We start from the raw sequence: 24513 nt of genomic DNA, 5'->3' as shown, positions 1-24513 counted from the left end.
ATATTATATATGTATTATTTATTATTATATAATCATATGATTTAATGATCAAGTCATCATGTGATATAATCATATCAATTATAGTGATAATATATAAATTACTAAAATTATAATGATAATACATTAATACTTAAATTATGTTTATAAGTAACACATTGGTCATTGTTTAATCCAATGTCAATTACTTAATTTGATATTATACGAATCATATCATCATTGTACATTAATAATATGATTCACTTGAAGTCTTGTATAAAGTATTTGAATTGTCATTGAATCATATGATTAACTATTGATATTATACATTTATATTATTCATATACATATGTAGACTTATATAAACTTATAGGTTTATAACATACATTGGAAATAAGTCTCTAGATATTTAATTGTTGTATTAGTATGAATTAGTATACTTATAAGTTATGTCATATTATATATGTATAATTTGTTATTATATAATCAATATCATGTGATATAATCATATAAATTATAGTGATAATATATTAATACTCAAATTGTGATTTAATTATTTTTTTAAAAAAATTGTGATTTAATGATCAAGTGATTATATGATATAATCATATAAATTATAGTGATAATATATTAATACTCAAATTGTGATTTAATTATTTTTTAAAAAAATTGTGATTTAATGATCAAGTGATTATGTTATATGTATAAATATTTTTATAATTATAATTATAAAAATATATTATATAAAAAGGCGGTTAGCGGTTAGCGGTTACGGTTAGTATACCCAATAACCGCTAACCGCTAACCGCTAGGCGGTTATGGCGGTTAGGCGATTAGCGGTTAATGCGGTTAGACGGTTAGGCGGTTGGCGGGCGGTTAAAAACCGCCCGCCTTTGCACCCCTACAAAAATTCAAAAATATTTTTTTATATTCTCATTAATCATATTAACATGTAAAAGTTAATATTTATTCACACCATAAAAATATTAATTTTTTTTTTTTTAATTAAAAAGAAAAAGCCTAAAATTTTGAGTTCAGGCGATGGTGCACCAGAACATTTCCAAGAAAATGTCGGGACCTTGCCTAAAACACAGACAAGTACATGTCCCGGCCGAGGCCCAACGATGTCCCGGCCACGTCTAGGTAAAGGTTTGGCGCCATCCCAACCGGGTTCCAACAGAGTCTTGGTGATGTCCATATTGAAGCCCGGCAAAGTCCTGGCGGGTCTCAATAGAATCCTGGTTGGGTGTCGACAGTGTCTTGTTAGGGTCCCAACAAAGTCTTGACTAGGTCTTAACAGTATCTCAACTAAGTCTTGATGAAGTCTTGATGGGTGCTCGGCATTGTCCAGACAGTCCTAGTCAAGTCCCAGTAGTGCCCTAACGGAATCCCAATGAGGTCCTAGAGGGGTCCCAGCGAAGTTTTGGCAAGGTCTTAGACTCTTAGTGAAGTCTCGACAGTTTTCCAAACGGGTTCTAACAGTGTCCCAATGAAGTCCCGGCGGTGTCTCAGACGGGTCTTGGCAAAGTCCCAACAGTGTCTCGGCGGTCTTCAAGGGGTAGCTCAATCGGCTGTGGACCATGCCTTATGAAGTAGATGTCACTAATTCGAATCCCCCCTCTTCTTTTCCTTGTGTGGACATGTAAAAATAATAATAATAATAATAATGTCTTGGCCAAGTCCTGAACCTCCTGGTGGTTTGAGAATGAAAAATTCAAACTCAAAAAATTGTTTATAATTTTAAAAAATGAAAACCATTTTATGGAAATTAAATCATCTTTTTTGGATCAAACATGAAATGTTTTTGGTTAACTATTATTTTTCATCCCACCAAATATTAAAAAATATAAAAAAATATTTTCTAAAAATCATTTTAGGCCAAATCAAACATATCATAACTTTCGTACAAAAACAAACTATACTAATTTGTTAAAAGTCGGTTGTTGAGAAAATCCACTCCCTCCATTCGCCACTCAGTCTTCAAAACACGACACGTGTTCAAATTTGTCGATGACTATTCACTGAACCAAGGATTGGTTGCGCTTTAAAAAGCTAGACTTGGACCACATTGACATAGTCAAGCCATCTTTAGAATTGAGAATTGAGAAAACCATCATTTTCCCGTGGAGACCGAAGTAACATGTTTTAGATATGGGTTAAATACTAACTTCTAACAATCACACCAATCGGGTTTTTGTTTTGACATGTGACTTTATTATCTGGGCCCTGGTCAAATCGACAAAATCGTGGAAGTGGCCAGAAGCATGCATCTAAAGATGCTTTACCTTCCTTGCTCTCTCCAATGGGTCCGGTGACGTGAGATTCCATTTGAGTGCTCTTTCTTTTTTTCTTTTTTTCTTTTTTTTTTACCCTTAATTTCATAAATTTCATAAGTTTTAAAGAACGTAATTACGTAATAGAGCAAAATTAAAATGTGGGATGATTTTCGTCTAATTAGACGAAAATTAGTAACGAAATGTATGAATTGAAATTTTTTGAAACATTAAAAAGATACATTATCAATTTTTAAACATTGAGATTCGAATTGAAAAACCCTAAAACTTCAAGGAGTTAAAGTGAATTTTCTCATTTTTTTATTTTTTTATTTTATTTATTTATTTTTTTATGAGAGAGTGCTATTTTTCACTTGAGGTAAAAAAATATCAAAATACTTTTTTTTTTTTTTTAAGTAAAATATCATAATACTTAGGGTAGGAGAAGACAATTTCATTAATTCATTTTTTGATTTTTTTTTTCACTATAATTAATAACACGATAACACCTAAAAGATAATATATCAAATATTTAAATAAATTTAATCCTAAATAATTAAAATTATATTCTAACTCAACTATTAATTAAATCTAATTCTAATGAACTCAATCTTATCTTATGTTCCTATGATTCTCCTTGCTCCCCACGCATTTGACTATTTCCCCCATCTCTCTCAACTCCTACAATTATTAGATCGTGCTCTCCAAGACTCCAACCCAATGGACTCCTTGCCATCTCCCTCATCAGCTAACACTATAAAAAGAGCATCTTATATTTCATTTCTAATCACTCACACTTCTTTTATTGCTCATCTACTTCAACTTTCCTCTGCTAAACAAACCCACAAGCTTCTGCATTATATCAACAACTTCTAAGCCACCAACATACACAAGGGAAACGCCATGGCTCTTTTCTCAGCCTTTCTCAGTTGTTTCATGTGCTTCTCGCAGTCTCGGGTCTCCGATGATGTGGGAAAATGTTCTTCCGACAAACCCAAAAGCAAATCAAAATCATCCGAAGCTCCGATTGTAATGTCCTACTTCCCAGTCAATTCCTACCTCTCCCGCTTGTAGTAGATCATTAATTCAAGAGGTTGATCTAGAAGAAGATATATATGTATAGCAGAGTTGGAAACTAATTCATGTAGCCGTGTTTGCCCAAGAAAAGTTCTATTACTCAGAATATTTGAAGGCCATATTGGGAGTGTCAACTCTAGCTTGAAGTTTTAGGAAGAAAAATTCTAACAATTTGTGGTCTAGCAATCTCGACAACAAATATAAGTGAGTTTCTATTTCAAACAGGTATGTAGGCTCCATATTAGCTCGGTCACATTTGCTATCCGAATTCTAGCAATCCAGGAAGCAATATTGCTGGGCATCTCTATCCGGGAAAATAGGTGACAAATAGCATCTACAAATAATTAGCTATGCAGTTTCTTCTGTATGCACAAATGCTTGTATTATTGTATGTGATATACAAATGAAGTAGCCGTTTCAAACGAGCCTTTCATGAAGCTTATGTAATTACCAAAGCAATCCATTTTATTGAGCTTATTTCATATCATTTAGTATATAAGGTAACGACTTGAATTAGTACCAGCCAAATCTTATGCGGTTATTTCTAAACTATCGGAAACAAATAATCATGAGCTTATATTGGATGGTATAACTTCCTAAACTCCATGAATCAAAGTAGTTGAAGTCCCTATGTTTTACAATTTTTTTTCTCGCAAAAGGAAAAAAAAAAATTGAACCTACTTTGCAAATGCTAGTATGATATTAAAGATTGACATGGGATAATACACTAATTTTAGGGGTCTACCAAAAGACTAGAAAAATCGATATACATCCATATAGAAGAGCCTAGAAAAAGATTTGAAAACCATCTTCCTTGATTTAATCTTGCTGAAGGAATTCATCTTTAACGGATACGATTACAGACTCAATTGTTGCATGGACAAAGCTCACTATGAAATTGTAGTCAACCTTTAATTCTTGGTGGTTTTCAATTAATGTTTATTGTTTTCTCAATGAATATTCTAGGGTTTTTTTTTCTTACACTAGTACCAAAAAGGAAGTATATAGGAAAGACCATATCACATAGATAGCTCAGGAGATCTCAGAGACCCAAAAAAAAAAAAAAAAAAAGAAGAAGATGAAACTGGTGAAATCTCATTTACTCAAATTCGCTACTCACCCTCTTCTTGCCGCCTTTGCCTTATGATGTCAATGTATCATTCTTCAAATTTTTTAGTATGAAAATTAGCAAAATAGTGTCACTCCAAATTCCAATCAACACAAGTCATCGAGTTGCGACATACCAAAAACAAGAGGGTTCATTGGAATATAGCACTCAAAAGCCCTCCAGCCTATTTGCAATCCACTATAATGGCGAGCACAGAAAACAATGAGTGATTGATCATGATTTATGCTTGTAATATTTAGGAAGAGTAATGATATACTACATTTTTATCCTACCACTTTTTCATAATGTGGATATGGCAGTCCCAACCAATCCTTAAATTAGTTCTTATTAAAAAAAAAAATACTAAGGAAATGAGATCTGTGGAAGCATCATAGCAGTTTCATCCAAGTTTCTCTCACTCTAAAGGATGAACACCAGTTGAAGAAAGAAGTCAGCCAAGCCCCACTCAACCAATTTAATTTAGTTCCTAAGTCAGCAGAATCCAATCAGCCACAGATCAATGAAACACATAACAGGAAAACACATAAACCTCATATCAAAGCGTGAAGATCAATGGTCTATGCAAAACTTGAATCCATGCTTTAGTTGTGATCTTGACTTCTTTGTAAAAGCATGCAACACACTTCAAGCATCGGTAAAATTGCCGAGCACTACTCCAGGGTTGAAACACGTATCTGCCACATGCGAGAATGAGACAATTAGCATCATGGATTATGATTCATATTCAAACTAATCTAAACAAGAATCCATCCCAAACTAAAAGAAGAAAGAAAACAAAACAAAACCCAAATATTTAAAAGCAAGATCATATGGTTGGCTAGTTTATGCCACTTAGTGTTGGGAGCTACCATCTAAAACTTATGAAGAAATCGTAATGTAATCAGACATGGAGGTCTTCCTCTTACTGAGGAGAAAATTGTGCAGAAAATACAGTGGGAGGTGAGAACTCAGGATGCAATAAAATGAAAGTTTCGTAGTACAGCTGGTAATGTGGATTTATGCGGTCTTTAGGGCATTAATACAGCCGCTGTTTTGGTGTAATTTGTATTTGGTTGAGTTTGTGTCTATACATTTTTATTCTTTTTGCAGAGTTCGGTCCTGTGTTACTTTAGCTAATTGCTAAAGTGAGGTTGTAATTGCTCGTTTGTTAGTATAAATTTTTTCATTCATCCAAAAAAAAAAGAGATAATATAACCCAGAACAAGAAAAACTGATTGGCAATTCAATTGAGCTTAGCTGTAAAATGAAAAGGTCATCAGAACCAACTTCAAGAGCTAAAAGAAAGGAAAAAGAAGACCTGTATTAGTCAGTATGGGATCATACTCTTGATGATACAATGGAGAGTTTGGAAAATGCCCTTCAAAACTTCCTCTGGGAATCAAGTCTGGAGGTGAGGGCTGTGAACGCAGCAGCCCATTCTTGCACAATAGATTTAGACACCTTTTCATCACCAATAAAAGGCGCCCAGGAACCCTGGGAGGAATCTGTGAGAACCCAGATGACCTTCTCAGGCACATTAAGAAAATCAAATTTCAAAGCAGAACTCTTTGCCTTCGTGGCAGACTTCTTTTGTTTCTGTCCCCCAGAGCCCTCCATATATGGGAAAAAAAAATTGAGTGCGTGTTAGTGAGAAGGGGATATTAGAAGAGTGAAAGGGAATAAGACCTTCGACCAAAAAACCTTTTGCTTTTGCTTACCATTGTTTCAGCATCAGAGTTCTCCGTTAGTTTCCCCTTTTTACGTTTAGTTCCTGTTTCTAAAAAGTAAAAAACCTCATTCTTTGACCGGAATCGACGGCCTGAAACTGGATCGAAATAATACTGCACAATACATAGACAATTTAGGCCTTGTCTGGGAGTCCACTATAAAAAGGAATGTTTCTGTCATCTTCTTTACCTATAACATTTGATAGCCATTTTATAAGATGAGACAATTGCAGAATTTTGAGTCTCATAACAATTGAAACTTGAAGTACAAATGTTAATTTATCACAACTAGGAGTAAACCCTACACTTTTGCAGCAAATGATTCATTCCAGATGCAATGCAAAACAAAAGAAACTCACTTCAGCTGAACATAACTGAAAGCATTTAATATGGATATCAGAATCACCAATCTAACAACCAATTATTATCACAAACCACATGAACGCCCTTTGAAGCAAGCTCAAAGAACAGAGGTATCTGTATTTTATCCAAGTAACTGACACTTCCAAAATCGTGAAAATTTGAAAGAAAGGAGCTGTGCCAAGCAAAACAGGATAAACTAACCAAGTTCCAAGCACATGCAACGACAGATTCATTACCTCTGAGAGATGACTAAATTATCACCTTCAATGGAGTAATGCAAGCAAGATCTGATCATTAAATCATCCTAAAGCTTCTGCAATTACCTAGTATAATCCTGAGGAACTCCCCACCCTCACCAAAAGAAAAGATAAATAAATAAAAGCAGGGAAAGAGATCAAGAACATAGACACTTTCCATAACAGTGCATCTGAAATCACAAAAGATATCTTTTAATTTGCTTACTTGTCATTATCAATACGCATTCTATATCTATCAAAACATCGTCAATGATGATTTTTTGGGGCAAAAAAAAGAGTACATTCATAACAGTAACTTAGTTCGCGGTACCTCTGCCCTACCATACTCTAAGTGGTGCACCAAATTCCTGCTTCATAACCCACGTCACAGATAAGAGTATTCAGACCAATTTATCTAGTTTCATCAACTCAATTCCTTTTAACCTCAATACAGGCATTACCAAATTAACCTGTCTCGTCCCTGGGATCTACAAGCTTCATTATATTGCACTAAAACTTCAAAGGCTCTTCCAGTTCATGGAAGCTCTTAATTGTTAGTTTTTCCTCAGTAGTTGATGAGAATTTCAACATCAAGTCCTTAAATATTACGGAAATCTTCTCAATAGTTCTGTCTAATGGCTCCTCTCTTATCTTTATCACATCCAAACCTCATGCTAAATGGTTTAACAGAGGATAATCTATACAATAAAATTGGAGGAATTTTAAGCTTTGGCACTTGAGCCGAGTTGAGAAATACAGATGATGATTAACTCGTGAAACACTTCCAGTTCAAGAAAAACCTTCATATATCGGATATCAAAAATAAAAAAAAAATAAAAAAAAATTTCTTTCAATACTTCCTTTTCTTGTTCAGTTTTCTCACCCACCAAACATGCATTAGCACACATTGCACTTTAAAATGAGAATTACTGAAGTTTATGGTTCTAGAATATCAATGATAATTTGAGAAATGAAATTTAATTTACCCTGTCAACCGATCCAGCTGTGGCACCGGAGGTCCGAACTCTTTCTTCGAAAAGCCAACCTGGAGGCAACCAATCCGGCGCCGTGGCCTGTGACATACGCGGCTGAGATCCGGCCGTAGACGCCGCGTTCTCCCGAGCCGGCGTAGTCGTTACCGGCTCCGCGCCGCTCGAGTTCTCCGAGGCTAAGGAAGCAGACGCACCGTCAGAAGATCGGCGCACGCGTCGTAACCGCTCAGGCGTCCCGTAACCTCCGGAGGCGGTGGTGTTGATGAATTTATCGAATTCGAGAAGCGGATCGGGTGGTAGGGCGGAGGCTAGGGTTTCGTCGGGTCTGTTCGGGCCTCGTTTGGGAGAGTTCGAGTTCGGGTTCGGGTTTGGATCCTGACCCAACGTCTCGGCGGTCGACATGAAGAGTGTGGAGTGTGTCGAGTGTTTGGGCGGAAAGTCGAACGTGGAAGGCGTTTGAAACTTCACTTATATTGATTGCTAGTGGCTTTGCATAAGGAAGTTGACGAACAGAAAATTGCTGCTGATTTCCGAAGATCTTGGCCGTTTGATTTGAGGTTTGTGTCGCTTGTCGTGTTTTAAATTATTTATTCGACACATTTTCTTCTTATTTAGGCTAAAATCTTTTCCTTTTTTTTTTTTTTTTTTTTTTGGTGTGTGTTTGCTTTTGATGTTTTCTTTCCCTCCCCCTTTCCCTGGAAATTGCTTAATTTTTTTTATTTTTTATTTTTAATTTAAATTGGTTTGATGTAATAATTGCCTTCTAAGGATGATTAGAGAAGGTAAAGAAAAGTGAATAAACGATTAAACAAAGAATTGGACTTGTTAATTTAATTAGTTAGTAGTTGATTTACTAATCATACTATTTCACCAATTATACACTATTACACCGGTTTGTTAATAAATTATAGTAAAAGGTTATAGTACCCAAGTCTTTGGAAATGGGATATTTTGATTTTGCAAAAGGCAACAAGTTCATGCAGCCATGAAAGTACAAAGCATATGCTTTTAGGTATTCAAACTGAACATCTAGAGAAAAAGACAAAGTAGAGATGTTCATAGGACATAAATTTCCACAAAATTGGATTGAAAGAATTTTCTTTAATTTGGTCAATAAAATCGTCAATTACACCATCCCGGACGAAGTCAATTCTTGAATCAGACCCTATAAATGTCTTAGAAGATGTATTATTATGAACCATAACTCTTCCATCTATAAGGAATTCCTGAATCAAACTATGTAGCCGTTGAAGTTGTTCTCAGCTTTTCTCACCAGTCCCATTGCCTTGAGGATCTGAGAAGAAGAAAGGCACCTTATACCAAAAAATAACAAACTGGGTACGCAGTGGATATGCATGGATCACATGAATGATGATTAGCATTTCAGAAACACCAATCATTGGATCATCTTGACCAGCCATCAATTTTGGACAGAAGAAATATAAATTCACATGCAAAACTATAACAAACTCGGTCAAGTTAGACGTGTTACGAATATCATTGGCATAAGATTCAAGAGATTCAATTTTGTGTCGAATTTTCTCTTCAACCATCCAAGAAGATTTGGGAGGTTTAGCTTCAGAAGGCATTGTCTTAGCAGATTTCAATTATTGTACAAACTCCTGAAGTTCTTCCTCAGCAGCCTCCTTAGTGAGCTTCCTGCGTAAAAGTTCTTCTACCTACTTTTCCAAAACAAATGGGATACCATGTTATTAGAATTACTGAAATGAAAGGAGGAAATTAAGCATTGTAAATTTTGTCACTCTGCTGACTGATTAAACTCCCACAACTTTTGATATATGTCAGACTATCCTTCAAGAATTTACAAAACAAAGATGTAACACAGGGCAAAGCATCATTAAGACAATACCAGACCTGGTTTCAGCACATTGTATGATAGCAAACACAATTCTTTATATGCCAACCACCCTGAAACAACTGAATTAATCAGGATCAGGAAGGTATTTCTTTAACAGGTAACCAGAATTAACCTAATGCAGATTTGAAAGCGTCACAATTTTAGGAATTTTAAATTTTGATATGAAGTTTACATTTGGTTGGCAAATGGACAGAAAATTTTAGGCTAAATCCTGACTAAAGTCTCATGTACAAATCAATTAGTTTTAAACTGAACCAATTCTTAACCAGTCCCAACCCCACTAAATGGCAGTTCTAACTAAGAGTGGCCATGTTGAAACACTTCTCATACTAAGATGAAAACATTGGAAAAAGGGTATTTGCCAGAAAAGCAGAAAATGTCCAGCTGCTCAAAAGGGACTAACATCAAATAGTGGCAGAAGAAACCAAAAAATTGTAATCTAGTCCTTCGCTATTATAGCCCTACCAATTTACAGTTGAGCCAAATAATTCAATTCACACACACACACGTGTGTGTGTGTGTATATATATATGTGTGTGTGTGTGTGTGTGTGTTGAAGCCAAATCTAACATGTAGCTACACAACAGGTAGAGGTCCATATAAAGAGCGTGAACATTTTGTCTCCAGCACAACAGTTCCTTTAATTTTGGAAGCCAACAGACAAAAGTTTTAACATGAAAGCTAGAGTAACCAATGGTGACAACACAAGTCGCGAGAAAAAATTTAACCTACATTAAACATGTTTGCATTTTTGTAATGTACAAGAAAGATCTTTCATCATATTCACAAAATTTAATGTTCTTGACCCTATAATGACAATAAAAAAAGAAAAAGAAAAGATGTTCCTATACCCTTTAACTTCTTCTTTGTTGTGGCTGTTTCTGATCATTAAAGTGAGACAGCATGAGGATGCCATCGCCATTAGTAATACAAGGACATATCATCATTCTGTACACTGTAATTCAACAGTTCATTTAACTTACAAAAAAATAAGTTTCGCCCCTTGGATTTAGAACCACCAAGAGGCAACAGATTTGAGTAGATATCAATAAGAACAGACTTACTTGTAATCACTTTTCTTGCTTTCCAGCAATGAAAATTTCTTTCAAAGCCATTCCTCTGCAAAAATAGTTTGCTCCTAATAATCAGAAATATGAGAACTAAGTTGTTAGTGTAGTAGCTAGAGATGGTATATGAGCATATGTGGCTCCCTACAGACATGCAAATATGCAGGGTAATCAAACATGCAAGAGGAAGAACTTAACCTTAACATCCAACCACAAATATATATACTGCTCAATTGTAGAATGATGCAATTGGCATAAACTATGGAACAAACAATTCCTATTTTCATGTCCCTGGAAATCCTCCATTTGAGTAGAGAAGCAAAAAATAAATAGTTATACAGAGGAAACAATCCCCTTTGACCAACCTTTCAAGTACAGGAAAAACCAAAACGCCAAGCTGTCCTATCAACTATGACTCTAGAACCAACAAAATCCAACAAAATATGATTTCATGTCCCTCTATCATTCTTCATTATGATTTGCAACTAAATCATCAAAATTAAAACCAAACTTATAGAATATTAGCAATAAACATGATTTCACAATCTCCAGTCTAGTAACTCACTACGTAGATAAGTAACACACCACCAGAAGCCATGAACAAGAAAGCAAAGATACAAGTTCTAAATTCTAACAATTTCCTGGCTAGAGGATGCTGGGAGAACCAAACTGCTAGTGTTATTTGCTCGGTTAAGAGGCAGGACCCCAGGATTGTACCTCTGACAGAGAATACTTAGCTGTTCATAAAGAGCCATCTTATTCCTTGCAGGTGCTCTTGGCCTTCCTTTGTCTGTATCATTAACATGAAGCCTCAGGAACATGGGACCTCATTTTCCCCTCTTTTCATTCTCTCAGAGTATACTTCAACACAAATCACCATAACGAAACCTCAGTCTTACATGAAACTCATCCAGAGATTTCAGGACCAGGACCTCTAATACCAAAAACCCACTTGCAGAAACTCAAAATTGATCAAACCCAAAAACCACCAACCTTTACTTTGTTGGAAATTGACTGACCGATTCCTTGATGACCAGGACGAGGATGCTCTGCAGCAGAGGTTAAATGCCATTTATTGGTGCAGACGAGCTCATTGTAGGGGGTATTTTGAAGGAGCTAGGTAAAATTTGGCTAACAATCTGTTTTGCTGAGCTCACTATGAATGCTCTAAGGAAGCTCTCAATTCCAATCCTGATGTTATCTACCAGGTGGGTCAGATCACTGCACTAGTCCATAATCGCTCAGGATAATTCTACCATGACACCAAGAATTATGGCAATTTCAACTATTTGCAACTGTAGCTTTAGGCTAATAATTCAAGCTACAAAACAGCCTCTTCATATCTTTGTATTTACATTTAATGTTCCCTTCAATATCGCACGTCTGAATGAGAGTAGTGACTGAAAACTTGAATCATGTATCATTTTTGGCTTTAGAAATCATATTGTAGAGAGATATTGATGGTTTTAAACCAGAATCTACCATCGCTTTAAGTACAATTTCAGCCTCAGTCCACTTCCCACCCTTGCAAAGAACTCCTATGGTTGAACTGTAGGAAGCCACATTTGGAACCATTCCACTCTGATCCATTTCTCTAAGCAACCTCAACGCCCTGTAGGAGCTACCCTCTTTGCAGTACCCAAGAATCATTGTATTATGTATCACATCATTTGGCTCTAAATGCATCTCACTCATTGACTTGCACAGCTTTGAGGCTTCCTTCATATTACCTTTCATGCATAAACCATTTATTAAGACACTATACGTATAAACATCAGGAACCAAACCAACCCTCTCCATGGAAGAATATATCTGAAATGCCCTCTCCATGTCATCTGATCGAACAAAGGCATCAATTATAATTGTATATGTAACTTTGGAAGGAGTAATTCCTCTCTCCTTCATCTCCCTTACTAAATGAGCAACTTGCACTGAATCTCTAGCTTTACAAAAACCCGCAATTAGAATATTATATGTCACTAGATTTGGAGATTGACCAATTGACTTCAACTGATCAAATAAATCTGAAGCCTTGTCCATCTTTCCAACATTACAAAACCCATCTATCAATGTGTTATAAGTAATTAAATTTGGACTTATACCAACCCTCTTCATTTGATCCACCAACTTCTCAGCCTCCCAAACCCTCATCTTCTGACACAACCCACCAATCAAAGTATTGAATGTAACAACATTACAAACCACGCCTCTTTCGCGCATTTCATCAAACAGTTCAAAAGCGTTACTTGTTCTCCCATCATCACAATACTCATTAATCATACAGGTATAAGTATATATATTAGGAATAACCCCATTGTGCTTCATTTTTTCATAGAGCTCAAAACCATCCTTCTTTAGGCCTTTCTTGAAAAACCCATTGATCAACACTGTGTAAGTGTATTGATTAGCGGCCAAACCAAGCTCTCCCATTTCACTAAACAACTTCTTGGCCCGCTCAATATCGTCATTCTTACAACACCCATCAATCAAAGTAGTGTATATAACAACATTTGGAGACCAACCCATCTCCTCCAACTGAATTAGAAGCTCAAACCCTTTATTCAATTCACCAGCCTCACAACAACCCTTAATCATAATTCCAAAACTATAAATATCCATTTCAACATCACCCTTTGTTTCATTGAAAACAACCCACGCTTTCTCAAAAGAATTTGATTTGATAAGAGAACCCAAAAGCTTATTGAAGGTGTTTGGCACAGGCACCAGGCCCTTTTCAATCATCAGATTGAAGTAGAAGAGGGCTTGCTCAGGTAATTGAGATAGGACATGAGCATTGATGATTGCTTCATAGAGATGAACATGGGTTGAATCTGCATTCAAATGGGTTTGCGTCAAATACTGGAGAAGAGATGAAGGAGTGAAGGTAGGGGAAGAGATTCGACCAGAGAGCACTTGTAGAATGAGAGACTGAGCGTGATCTAGCATCTTGCAAGAAAGGAGGTGGTGTATGATGAAGGATAAGGATTGGTGGTTGTGTTTGAGGCCTTGGAGATTTGACGAGTAGAAGAGTGAGAGAGCTTTCAATGGCGGGCTTTTCACCATTTTCTGTACGAGGACGAGAGCTTGGTGCGGTTGTGACATTTTCACATTGGCACGGGTTAAAAAAAAATAGCCTCAGGCAAAAGAAAAACGGTGGTGGGTGGTGGAGAAACTGAAACCTACGGATCCTGCTTACCAAAACGTTGGGCTGTTCGTTGTCAAGAAAGCAATAGTTGGTTTTGCATCTTCATCCTCTGCGTACCAACTTCAAAGGGAATGGAAAAACATGTGGAAAAAAGTACTTCTCAAGAGGGTCGGTGTCCGCGGCCATGACAATGAACTCAGAAATACTCCTGCTGAGTGTCTTCGGAGCTGAAACCCCAAATATAAAATGCAAGCCAATATCAATAAAACAAAACAAAATTGACCCAAAAACCAAATATAAAACGGATGGTTGGTCTAGCACCTTATTATCCCATCCCCAGCATTAGAAATCAAATACAGGTTTTCATTTTTTTTCTTTTTCTTTTGTTTCCAAAAAGTGCAAAGCAAACGGCAATCAAAATGGTGAGAAAGAAGGTACCTTCATTAGCGCCCTTCTTGAGCTGCTTGTAGTGGGACAGTATTGCGATTGTGAGCTGCGAATCGGCCACAACAAGAAGTCTAGAACAAATAGCTCAACGTTTTGACTTACATCGACGACGTCGTTCGATACTCTTGATTCATCTGGTTCGTTCATTTTTTTTATAACAGCAAATGTTCGGTGATTGTTTTAAGATGAATGATAGAGAAACAATTTTTTTCACAATTGTTGGCCAACTTTTATTTTATGTGGTCTTTTTAAATAAAAAATTAAAAAAATTAAAAAAAAAAAAAAAAAAAATTGAAGCACAAACATTTTATGTGATCTTTTTTTTATTTGATTTTTTTTTTTAGAAAAAAAAGGCATTTTTCTTCGTAATAATGACCAATTTTTTTTAAAAAAAATGATCATTTTTTTGAAGAAAATAACTTCTTCTTTTTTTTAAAAAAAAAAAAAAAAAAAAAAACACATGTTATTGCTTCAGAATTATTTTTTTTATTTTTTATTTTTTTTAATATGACCACATTAAAATAAAAAAAAAAGAAAAAAAAAGGTTTTGCTAAAATTGTGTCAAAAAACTAAACTTGAACACCACATTAGTCTCACGTTACCCGCCTATACAAGCATCATCTTCTTTTTAATTTTTTCTTAACTTTATTGAACCAAGTTATTTTTTGTTTTCTAATTTAAATAAATTTTATAAATAGTTTTCCTTATTATTTTTTTTATACCATATAAATATTAAATATTGTTCAAAATTATTCCAAATAAAATGTTAGAAGAAAGAGAGAGAAGAAAAAACCATTTAAATATTCTTTTCAAATAAATACTAGGAGAAGTATAGTTTTTTTTTTTTTTTTTTAAGGATTAAACACATTTTTACTAGACTTTATTTTTGCTCACCTCGATTTCAATTCGTATCGTAGATGTTATATCGTTTATGGCTAAAAACAAATAGTAATATAAAAAAAAAAATTAAAAAATTAAAAAAAAAACCTAAGCGATAGGGGAGGAGGGAAACCCTCCTCCTCCCCCCTCTTCCTTTCTCTTCCCCTCTCTTCTTTCCTCATTTGCTTAGATTCGCCCTCTAGACTCTCTATCAGCCTATCATATTTTGCGCACTGCCATCCCACTAGATCTGATGGGGTTTCTAGATCTATTTTCTTCAAAATCAAATCTAGCTTTCTTTATCAGTTACGTCCATCCACGTTACTATCCACCGTGCTTGGCGGCCCCCTCTTCTTCTAACCAATAGCCTTTATGCATCATTTTGCCGGCCACTAGGAGTGGGGTGATTTTTACTATTTCTTTTTATTATGTATTTTCGTTTTTATTTATAAATAAGATAAGTCTGTTGTTGCTCTAGCTGTAGTAAGTCTTGGATTTGTTGTTTTTTTAGGTTTTGCTTAAGAATAATAGAATTGTTTTCGGTAGGTCTTTTGTTTATTTTGGTTCTTTTCTAGAAGCAAACTTTTGACTGGTGACGGAAGAGTTATCAAGTTTATAGAAGAATTGACATTGATGAAAGAAACAGCGACCAAAGACATGATTTGTCAATTTATGCTGCAGATCTATATACTGATTGTGATGATAGTATTTATAATGCGTTGTTTTGTAATAGCCCTATATGCTATTAGATATGTCACAAATAGTGTTGGGGCCATAGAGTTTTGAACTTGTATATTTGATATTGTATGATTGAGCATTTTGCTCTAAATTGAGTTTATATCAATAAAGATAACTCGTTTGTTCAAAAAAATGGCTAAAAACAAATATGATATTTTCGTCCATAAAGTTGATAAAAGTCCACATCAATCTAATAAAAAACAAACTTGTGGCCATATGTCATATTAAAAATTAAAAAATATTAAATAAAAACAAGGCTTGAGCCACCATTTTTTTTTATTTTAATGTTTTTTAATAGTTTTATTTTTATTTTTTAATATGACATATGATTGCATGTCAATTTTTTGTATTGAGTTCTCCCTCCCCCTCTTGTGCGGACATATAAAAAAAAAAAAAAATTATTGAGTTGAAGTGAACCTCCATAACTTATATGAATGGATTTTGAAGGAAAATATCATCTCTATCTTTAACTATAAACGAAATATTATTTATAATACGATTTTTTTTTGTTGTTGAAAGATTTATAATACGAATTGAAACTTAACGAAAAATAAAGTCCTTAACTATTTTTTTTGACATGTCTGTATAAAAGGGGGAGGGAAATTCGAACTAGTGACCTCTACTTCATTAAGTATGGACCCAGCCGATTGAACTACCTCTTAGGACTATAAAGTCTTTAACTAAGAGAAGGTAATGATCATTTAACCCTTTTTTTAAAAATTAAAATCATGTTTAGAGAATTAAAAAAGCAGCACTTTTTAGTTTTCTTTTACGTTAAGAAAACACCAAATTTGTAGGGGTGGGTTTTTGAAAACTCCAAATTTGGTTCTTTCCTTATTCCTACGTTGAAGAAAAGGAATGACTCTTCCCACACGATCCGTCTAAAACCTGAGAACCTCACAGTCTCAGCGCGTCTAAACACGATCCTGTCGAATCATGCTACAGAACATGTTGATTGTTGGCCCCACAACCTCCACGACATCACGTTAATCAATTGCCTTACTCTCTTTATGATTTTTATTCTCGAAGCATAAATTTTGAAAAAGACATCAATATATTTTTTCAATTAAAAAAATTATTAACCAACGGATCTTAAGCGCGTGAACGTGTGAGTACTATATATACCCTTCCCCAACGCCGAACCAACGTTTAACCTGACCATCCCCGCTTCACTTCTTTCAATCCGCCGGTTCACTTCCTCCGGTCCTCCGCTCCAAAGCCCAAAGGCAAAAATCCCTTTTGTCAGCCATGGCAAAGCCTTTTCAACTCCTCCTTCTCTTCTTCCTCTTCTCACTTCACCGCCTAGTCCAGCGCTCCTCCGCCGCATACTCCATCGGCGTCAACTACGGCACCGTCGCCGACAACCTCCCGCTACCTTCCAAAGTCGCCACCTTTCTCAAAACCCAGACCACCATCGACCGCGTCAAGATATTCGACGCCAACCCTGACATGCTCCGCGCCTTCTCCAACACCGGCATCTCCGTGACCATCACCGTCGGAAACGGCGACGTTCCCTCCCTGGCCAAACTCCCCGCCGCCCAGTCCTGGGTCGCCAATAACATTCTGCCATTTCACCCCCGGACCAAGATCAACCGCATCGCCGTCGGTAACGAAATCCTCGCCACCTCGGACAAGAGTCTGATCGCGCACCTTTTGCCGGCCATGAAGGCCTTGAAGTCAGCCTTGGACTCGGCAAATGTTACTGATGTTCAGGTCTCCACGCCGCACTCCTTGGGTATATTGTCTAGCTCTGAGCCGCCGAGTTCCGGGCGGTTCCGACGCGGGTACGACAAGGTCGTATTCGCTCCGATGCTGGAGTTCCATAAGCAAACCAAGTCCCCCTTCTTGATCAACCCCTACCCGTTCTTCGGGTTCACGGCAAAGACCTTGAACTACGCGCTCTTCAGGCCAAACGGCGGCGTTTTCGACAACGTTACGGGGTTGAACTACACGAACATGTATGATGCCCAAATCGACGCGGTTTACTCGGCGATGAAGAAGCTGGGGTACGAGGACGTGGACATTGTGGTAGCCGAAACCGGGTGGCCCTCGGCTGGCGACCCGACCCAACCCGAAGTGAACTTGCAGAATGCGTTGTCGTATAATGGAAACCTCGTGAAGCACGTGAACTCCGGGAAAGGAACGCCGCTGATGCCCAACAGGACCTTCGAGACTTACATTTTCGCGTTGTTCAATGAGAATCTGAAACCGTCCACTTCGGAGCGGAACTTCGGGTTGTTCAAGCCGGATCTTTCTCCGGTTTATGATGTGGGCATTTTACGCGACGAGCAGGTATTTTTTGTTTTTTATTTTTTATTTTAACAGTTAAGATATTTTTTTTATTATTTCAGATATTTTTATTTTTTAATTCCATGGTTGCTCTTCGTAATTCTTTAAGCCACCAGTAGCCGCTGTGTCAATTTCGTAAAATATCTATATTTTTATTTTTTTCAGAGCAAAATATCTATTGCTTTGTGATCACTATGCATTAGAAAAAATTGAACACTATAGCACGCTTATCGAATACTAGACAGGCGCCTTTTGACAAATCCAGCTCTTGGCCAATAATCTTTTGACATATAACCCACCTATACGCACGTTATTCAATGTTTTATAATTGTCGGCTCTGATCCTGTCAGTTTTTACTGCGTATACGTTTTAAATGGAAGACAGAAAGGCCCGTGTCTGTCTTTGTTGTTCTTTGACTAAACCAACCTCCCTAGGCAATTAATATGATGCATTAGTGACTGACAGAGTGTCCAATTTCCATTAAATTTGAAATTTATTAGATTTGAAAATAAATAGTTGGAAGAGGAAAGAACTTCCTAGATTTGAGCTTATTGTATGGATTGATCGTGACAGTTGAATTGTTTTGAACACAGGCGTTGGGCCCCGCATCTGGTGGTGCGGAGGGGCCATCATCGGCCCCTATTGCGGAGGGGCCGTCATCAGCCCCTGCTGCGGAGGGGCCATCATCAGTCCCTGTTGCGGGGGGGCCATCATCAGTCCCTGTTGGGGGGGGGCCGTCATCGGCTCCAGCTGGTTCTTCGAGCAGGAAGTGGTGCGTGCCCAGATCGAACGCTAGCGATGAGGCGCTGCAGGCGAACATAGACTTCGTGTGCAGCAGAGGAGTGGACTGCAAGCCAATACAGGATGGTGGGCCCTGCTTCAACCCCAACACCGTGAGATCACATGCATCGTACGCTATGAACGCTTACTATCAGACCGTTGGTCGCCACGACTATGACTGTGATTTCACTCACACCGGAGTCCTCACCACCACTGATCCCAGTAAGATATTTTAGGCTATCGAGAAAACCCGGAAATTATATAAAATTGTAAAATTCCTAAAATGTTTATGTGTGGGTGCAGGTTACGAGGCTTGCACGTACCCTCTGGACGGGAAAAAGTTGGAGAAGTCGGTGTCGACGGCGGGAGGCTCGATAAAATATTGTAGCATGGCAAAGATATTTGTTGTATTAAGCTGCTACTTTATAGGGATTCAATTAATTTAGGGTTAAAAATGTGTTGGTTTTTGTAATGTAGTTTAGTGGGTGCGTGGGGTAGGTACCCTTTTATTTTTTGGGGCTGCCCAACGGCTAGGGCGCTTTTGGTAAATTCAAATTTTCGAAACCTTTACCTTTGCAGATGTTATTATTTTGTGCTCCTTTTGTTAACGGTTTTTTGAACGGTACTTTTTCAATGTAAGATAAAAGCGAAAATGATTTAGAGCCAAACGGGACTTTAAAAAAAAAGAAAGTTCATTGTAGCAATTAAATCCAAAAATGAAATAGAAAAATTATTTGATGAAGTAAAACTAAATTTACTTTAAAATGAATCTATCAAAATAAAGCATACCTACCCTTTACCCACTTGTGTGAGTGATTTGTGAGGCCAGGGGTTTATCATTTTTTTTTTTTTTTTTGAAGAAAGAAAAAGGTAATAATCTCTTTATTAAAAGAAATGTAACAAGTCCTCAAGTGGTAGTTTAATCAACTTGTGACCTTACTTCATGAATCAGAGGTGATTAATTCGAATTTTTCGAATTTTTTTTCCTTCTTTTCTCACCCTTTGTGCGGACATGTTAAAAAAAAAAAGATGCAACACTAGTTAAAAAAAAAATGTTACGCATACTATCATATTCTTGAGTAAATTTTTTTAATATGACAGTACAAATTATCATTTGATCTAAAATTTAATAGTAAATTATTCAAAATTTAATAATAATTTTTACAACTACGTCTCTCCGTGTAACATTTCTCTCTTTTTTTTTTTTTTTTTTTTTTTTGTTTAAATAGCAAAAGAAACAATAAAAATAGGATATTTAATTTAAGTAAAAAAGCTGGTTACAACGGAGCTGGCCTGGCCGACAATATTAATTCTAAGGACAGGCCAGGCCCAGTTTGGCCCATTCAAAGCACTTCTCATAATGGCAAAACCAACAGCTTAAATTAGTTTCAAGTCCGGAAACACCGAAGTCCATCCGCCTCCGCTCCTTGCCTCCGCATCGCCTTTGTTACAACCGCAACTCTCCTGTCTCTGCTTCATCTACATCCTCTGTTGCTTCTTTGTGAAGGTATGGATCGCAATTTTAGGGTTCTATGCAATTGAGTTTAGTTGGGATTTTCGGATTTATGTGGGGGGGTTTATTCTGTTTTTGGGTTTCTTGTTGTTGAATTAATTTGCTTGAGGTTGTGGCAGAGTATCTTTTTATCATGGGTGCTTATTTTATGAATTCTTGATGTGCTTTGTTGTGCTGGGAATTTTTGAACTTTTTGCCTCTGGGTGTTTTGGTTGGCAAGTTAGTACGTTTGACTAAGCGTGACGGATTTGTTTTGAAATATTTATATATATTACAGAGATGGCCAAACTGATACGATTTGTTTTGAAAGTTAGGAGAGTCCCAGGCACTCTCCGATTTTATCTCCTGCAATTTTTTGATTCAGTTCATTTTTGATAATATTTCCCATACATCTGCTCTTCACGATTGGGAGGATCGTATCTTGGATTTCGTACAGACACTAGATACCTAGATTATTGTGGGTGCAGCAGTGGCTCTTGTAGGCATTGGGGCTAGTTCCGTCTGTTTCTTTTCCTACAAGAAACCCGAAGGTTTGACCTTTTACTTGGGTTGGGTAATGGTTAATTAGGATTAGGATTATATTCTTGGGATGAAATATCCTGGATGTTAAAAATTTGCTAATTGGTATATTATAGAGATGGCCAAACTGAATGTCTTGATTGTAGCATGTTTGTATTGCTAATGTTTTAGTACAGACCTTCTGTTTTGTGGTATGTTGCTTGTTGGATGAGCTAAGAATTGTGTATTTTTGTGACATACCCTCATTCTAATCAGGGTTGTTGATGATCTGTTGCAATGTCATGCTTTTCTTTTCCCCTAGTGCTACCGAGGGATGATATTGATGTAGAAGCGGCGAACAAGATTATTTTCTGCTTTATAAAATAGTCTTTATTTTGTCAAATGGTTTTTTCTGCTTAGGATGTGCTTACAAAATCTTTTTCTCCTGGCAATGGTATATATATGTAATATAGTTGGAAGAATGTTTTAAATGCTTTAGATCAGTATTATATATATATATATATATATATATATATATATATATATATATATATATATATATATATATGACCGTTGGTATAATGAATTAAACAAGAATATTTAAATGCAGCAGAGAAAGATTGAGTGAGATGTATAATGTTTTTGAAAAGTGGGTTTTCTAGCCAAAATTTCTCCAGGGCTAATGCTCTAATATAAGTTTTTTCTTGCAGAGTTTGATATTTGACCTTCAAGATGCCGGCTACAGCAGGTAGGGTTCGCATGCCTGCGAACAATCGGGTGCACAGTAGTGCTGCCCTCCAAACCCATGGTATATGGCAGAGTGCCATTGGCTATGATCCCTATGCACCCAATAAGGATGAAGGCCAGAACTCTTCAAAGCCCAATGCATCTAATGCTGAACCGGATGCTGAGAATGCCTATGCAAGCTTCCAGGGCCTCCTTGCACTTGCCCGTATAACTGGGTCAAATGCCAATGAGGCTCGTGGGGTGTGCAAGAAGTGTGGCCGTGTTGGACACCTCACATTTCAGTGCAGGAACTTTTTGAGTGTTAAGGATGATAAGGATAAAGACCCAGAAGTGATTGAGGCTGCTGCAATGGCTGAGTTGGAGAAGTTGAAGGGGAATGCAGGTAAGGTGAAAGGAAAAAGCACGGTTGAGAGTGATGAAGAGGATGAGAGTGAGGATTCAGATTCAGATGTTGATTCGGAGATTGAGAGGATTATTGCAAAGAGAAATGGGAAAAAGCTCAGTAGTAAGGAAAGGTCAACGAAAAAGGAGTTAGATGAAGATGAGCCGGATAGGGCTTCTAGGGAGAGGAAGAGTAGAGGGAGATCTAAGAAGAGGAGTGGGAAGAGAGGAAGCGGTGATTCAGATGATTCGGATGATTCAGATAGAAGTCGGAAGAGAGGAAAGAAGGATAGGAGGAGAAAAAGGAATGAGTCCTCGGATGAGGATTATGAGCGTCGTCGACGGCATAGGAAGAGTAGGAAGGAGAAGAGGAGGAGGAGAAGCCACCGAGATTCAGATTCTGATTCAGATGCATCCGAGGATTCTGCTAGAGAACGTAAGCGCAAGAGCAGGAAGGCAGCTTCAGCATCTGATTCTGATGCCTCAGATGATTTGAGGGTCAGTCGGAGCAAGAAGAGATATGAGAAGAAGAACAGGAAACGCCATCATGATTAGGATGTTTAGAATGCATTTAGTGAAAGGTATTGACTTAGTACTCTGTTTAGTTGCTTTTAAAAATTCTACAGTACGTGATGATATGCTTATATGGGGAATGTTTAACGTTTGCTAGTTCTGCCAATTTGCTTATTGAAAGTTTCATTTAAATTCAGTCTTTTGCATTAAGATGATAGCTTGTTCGCTAATAGAGAGATTTAGTCGGTGTTTCTAGTTTTTCTGTTCATTATTTTTGTTCTTTTCTTTTCTGCCATAATTCATTGTTGTATCTACTATCTTACTAAGTCATATTAGTCATATTAGTCATGACTTCTCATGTGCTAACTGCCTAACGTATTAATTTATACATCAAGTTTATGCCAGATTTATGTGATTTAAGGTTTTGTATCTAGAAATGTAGAGCTTGGTTAGGAATCAAGCGTGCATTATATTTTGAAAACTAAAACAAAAAAAGTAACGGATAAAAGGATTGAAATAAAACCATTTCCTCCCCCACATACAGGTAAAAGAAAAAGGAAAATTGATGAAGTGCAGATATAGTTCTGATAGTTTAGGCATGTTTCTTGGACTTTTGAATTTAAACTTGTGAATCTAAGTTGCGACCAAGGTCGATATCACAGTAATGACCAGTATCTGTCCAGACATACACTATGCCTCCTTTTCACTGCTCTATGCACATCAAAGTAAGAACACACTTAGAGTGGCAGAAATTATTGTATTTGTTTTGCTTCTTCAGTTGATGGAAACAATTGGTCCATATTTCCATTTAATGGTTTATGTGCTGCTATCAAATAAAAGGCAATGGATACATGCGTGCTCGGCTTTGTCGAAACGATAGCTATATGTTTAGTGGTCCCATGGACCCCAAGGTTCTTAAGCTTCTTTTGAATTTAGAGTTATCAGTAATGAGCAATCAACACTGAGAAAGCAAATACCTTTTGATAGTGGAAATCGAGAAGCATTTTCACAGTCTGCTGCTTGTTTAATATGATCTTGTGAATTTTTCTTTCTGGTTTACTATGTATCATGACGACTGTTGGCTGGTTGCTTTATTGTAATTTATTTGGTGTTTTGAGATTTTTTTTTTTGTTGTTGCTATTTTCTAGGTAATGCTGTCAGATGTATATTATGCAATTGGTGGCTTTCTGTTCTGTGAATTCTTTGTATAAAAATATGGATGAGTTGCTTATACTAAAAAACTGTTGAATTTTGCAGAAATGCAGGATAATGGATATGGCGCTCTCTCATAAAGTTACCAAACCAGTGATGGAACCCAAATGGTGGACAAAGCAAATTTGTACTTGCTTGTGTATGTGGATTATTTGGAGGTTAAACGTGTTTAATTTGTGTGATTTTTCTTTTTCTGGGCGTTTAATTTGTATGGTGCCTTGTGTATTGAGGTGCCTCGACATGTCCACAGACTGTTTTTGGGTGCCTTCTCCATCGCTATATACTCTACATATGGCAGTTTGACTTTATTGTAAATTTGTAATCGTGATCGGATCTGATTATTTTTATTAAAATTGAGTTGTAAAGTATTTTTATGTGAAATAACATTTTATGTTCCAGAGAAAGGGAATTAAAAGTTGGGCAGACAACTTTTGATATAACACGTACGAACCTGGATTCTCTCCATTTCAAAGGAAATAGGGAGAAGTCAGTCCCTTATTTTACAAGGATAAAATGATTATTTCACTTTTTTTTTTGGACTATTCTACCTTTGTAAAAAATAGGACCAGCTCCTTTTTTTAGAAATGGAGAGGATCCTTCTCCGATCCGTATACCTGATACGAAATCAACACAAAATTAATAAGTTACCATAAAAAAGTTTAATCCGTTTAAT

General features: G+C 36.6%; 4 protein-coding genes across 11 annotated transcripts; 2 read left to right on the top strand and 2 right to left on the bottom strand.

The window, feature by feature from the left end:
- Positions 1-4649: 4649 nt before the first annotated feature.
- LOC132163963 (methyl-CpG-binding domain-containing protein 5) lies at positions 4650-8301 on the bottom strand. 2 transcript variants are annotated; one of them, XR_009438343.2, is made up of 4 exons: positions 7747-8301; positions 6153-6275; positions 5753-6045; positions 4650-5129 (listed from the first exon to the last, which is right to left on the bottom strand). XR_009438343.2 is itself a non-coding variant. In XM_059574351.2 (4 exons), exons 1-3 carry the CDS (start codon positions 8152-8154, stop codon positions 5815-5817), a joined length of 762 nt encoding a protein of 253 aa, XP_059430334.2. In that variant the 5' UTR covers positions 8155-8254; the 3' UTR covers positions 4650-5129; positions 5779-5814. The 2 variants fall into 2 exon arrangements, 1 of the variants encoding a protein (XP_059430334.2); XM_059574351.2 differs by having other exon boundaries at positions 5779-6045; positions 7747-8254.
- Positions 8302-9110: 809 nt separating this feature from the next.
- On the bottom strand, positions 9111-14329 carry LOC132163280 (Pentatricopeptide repeat (PPR-like) superfamily protein). Of its 7 annotated transcripts, none has more exons than XM_088518943.1 (5): positions 14282-14329; positions 10696-14070; positions 10483-10586; positions 9628-9690; positions 9111-9431 (listed from the first exon to the last, which is right to left on the bottom strand). In XM_088518943.1, the coding sequence occupies exon 2, from the start codon at positions 13798-13800 to the stop codon at positions 12112-12114; it is 1689 nt and encodes a 562-aa protein (XP_088375069.1). In that variant the 5' UTR covers positions 13801-14070; positions 14282-14329; the 3' UTR covers positions 9111-9431; positions 9628-9690; positions 10483-10586; positions 10696-12111. The 7 variants fall into 7 exon arrangements, with proteins under 7 accessions (XP_088375069.1, XP_088375070.1, XP_088375072.1 ...); XM_088518944.1 differs by having other exon boundaries at positions 9111-9690; positions 10696-10769; positions 11416-14070; XM_088518946.1 differs by having other exon boundaries at positions 9111-9690; positions 10696-10750; positions 11416-14070.
- A 2706-nt stretch (positions 14330-17035) lies between these two features.
- LOC132163281 (Glycosyl hydrolase superfamily protein) lies at positions 17036-19584 on the top strand. Its single transcript, XM_059573508.2, has 3 exons — positions 17036-18199; positions 18790-19198; positions 19280-19584. Exons 1-3 carry the CDS (start codon positions 17156-17158, stop codon positions 19420-19422), a joined length of 1596 nt encoding a protein of 531 aa, XP_059429491.2. The 5' UTR covers positions 17036-17155; the 3' UTR covers positions 19423-19584.
- Positions 19585-20351: 767 nt separating this feature from the next.
- On the top strand, positions 20352-24208 carry CXIP4 (CAX interacting protein 4). Its single transcript, XM_059575202.2, has 3 exons — positions 20352-20483; positions 21698-22696; positions 23886-24208. The coding sequence occupies exon 2, from the start codon at positions 21720-21722 to the stop codon at positions 22668-22670; it is 951 nt and encodes a 316-aa protein (XP_059431185.1). The 5' UTR covers positions 20352-20483; positions 21698-21719; the 3' UTR covers positions 22671-22696; positions 23886-24208.
- The last annotated feature ends 305 nt before the right edge of the window (positions 24209-24513 follow it).

The sequence above is a fragment of the Corylus avellana genome, chromosome 8 (genome assembly GCF_965113065.1).
Source record: "Corylus avellana chromosome 8, dhCorAvel1.hap1.2, whole genome shotgun sequence".
Classification (NCBI taxonomy): Eukaryota; Viridiplantae; Streptophyta; class Magnoliopsida; order Fagales; family Betulaceae; genus Corylus; species Corylus avellana.
This window is presented reverse-complemented; position numbering and strand designations above follow the sequence as displayed.

Bases quoted from the DNA above. Each gene is read 5' to 3' on its own strand.
- LOC132163963 (XM_059574351.2), bottom strand. From the start codon at position 8,154: ATGTCGACCGCCGAGACGTTGGGTCAGGATCCAAACCCGAACCCGAAC. The intron at 6,276-7,746 runs GTAAATTAAATT...TGTATTGTGCAG, and splicing joins CAGCTGGATCGGTTGACAGG to TATTATTTCGATCCAGTTTC. The intron at 6,046-6,152 runs GTAAGCAAAAGC...CCATATATGGAG, and splicing joins ACTCTGATGCTGAAACAATG to GGCTCTGGGGGACAGAAACA.
- LOC132163280 (XM_088518941.1), bottom strand. From the start codon at position 13,800: ATGTCACAACCGCACCAAGCTCTCGTCCTCGTACAGAAAATGGTGAAA.
- LOC132163281 (XM_059573508.2), top strand. From the start codon at position 17,156: ATGGCAAAGCCTTTTCAACTCCTCCTTCTCTTCTTCCTCTTCTCACTT. The intron at 18,200-18,789 runs GTATTTTTTGTT...TTTTGAACACAG, and splicing joins GCATTTTACGCGACGAGCAG to GCGTTGGGCCCCGCATCTGG. The intron at 19,199-19,279 runs GTAAGATATTTT...GTGTGGGTGCAG, and splicing joins CCTCACCACCACTGATCCCA to GTTACGAGGCTTGCACGTAC.
- CXIP4 (XM_059575202.2), top strand. From the start codon at position 21,720: ATGCCGGCTACAGCAGGTAGGGTTCGCATGCCTGCGAACAATCGGGTG.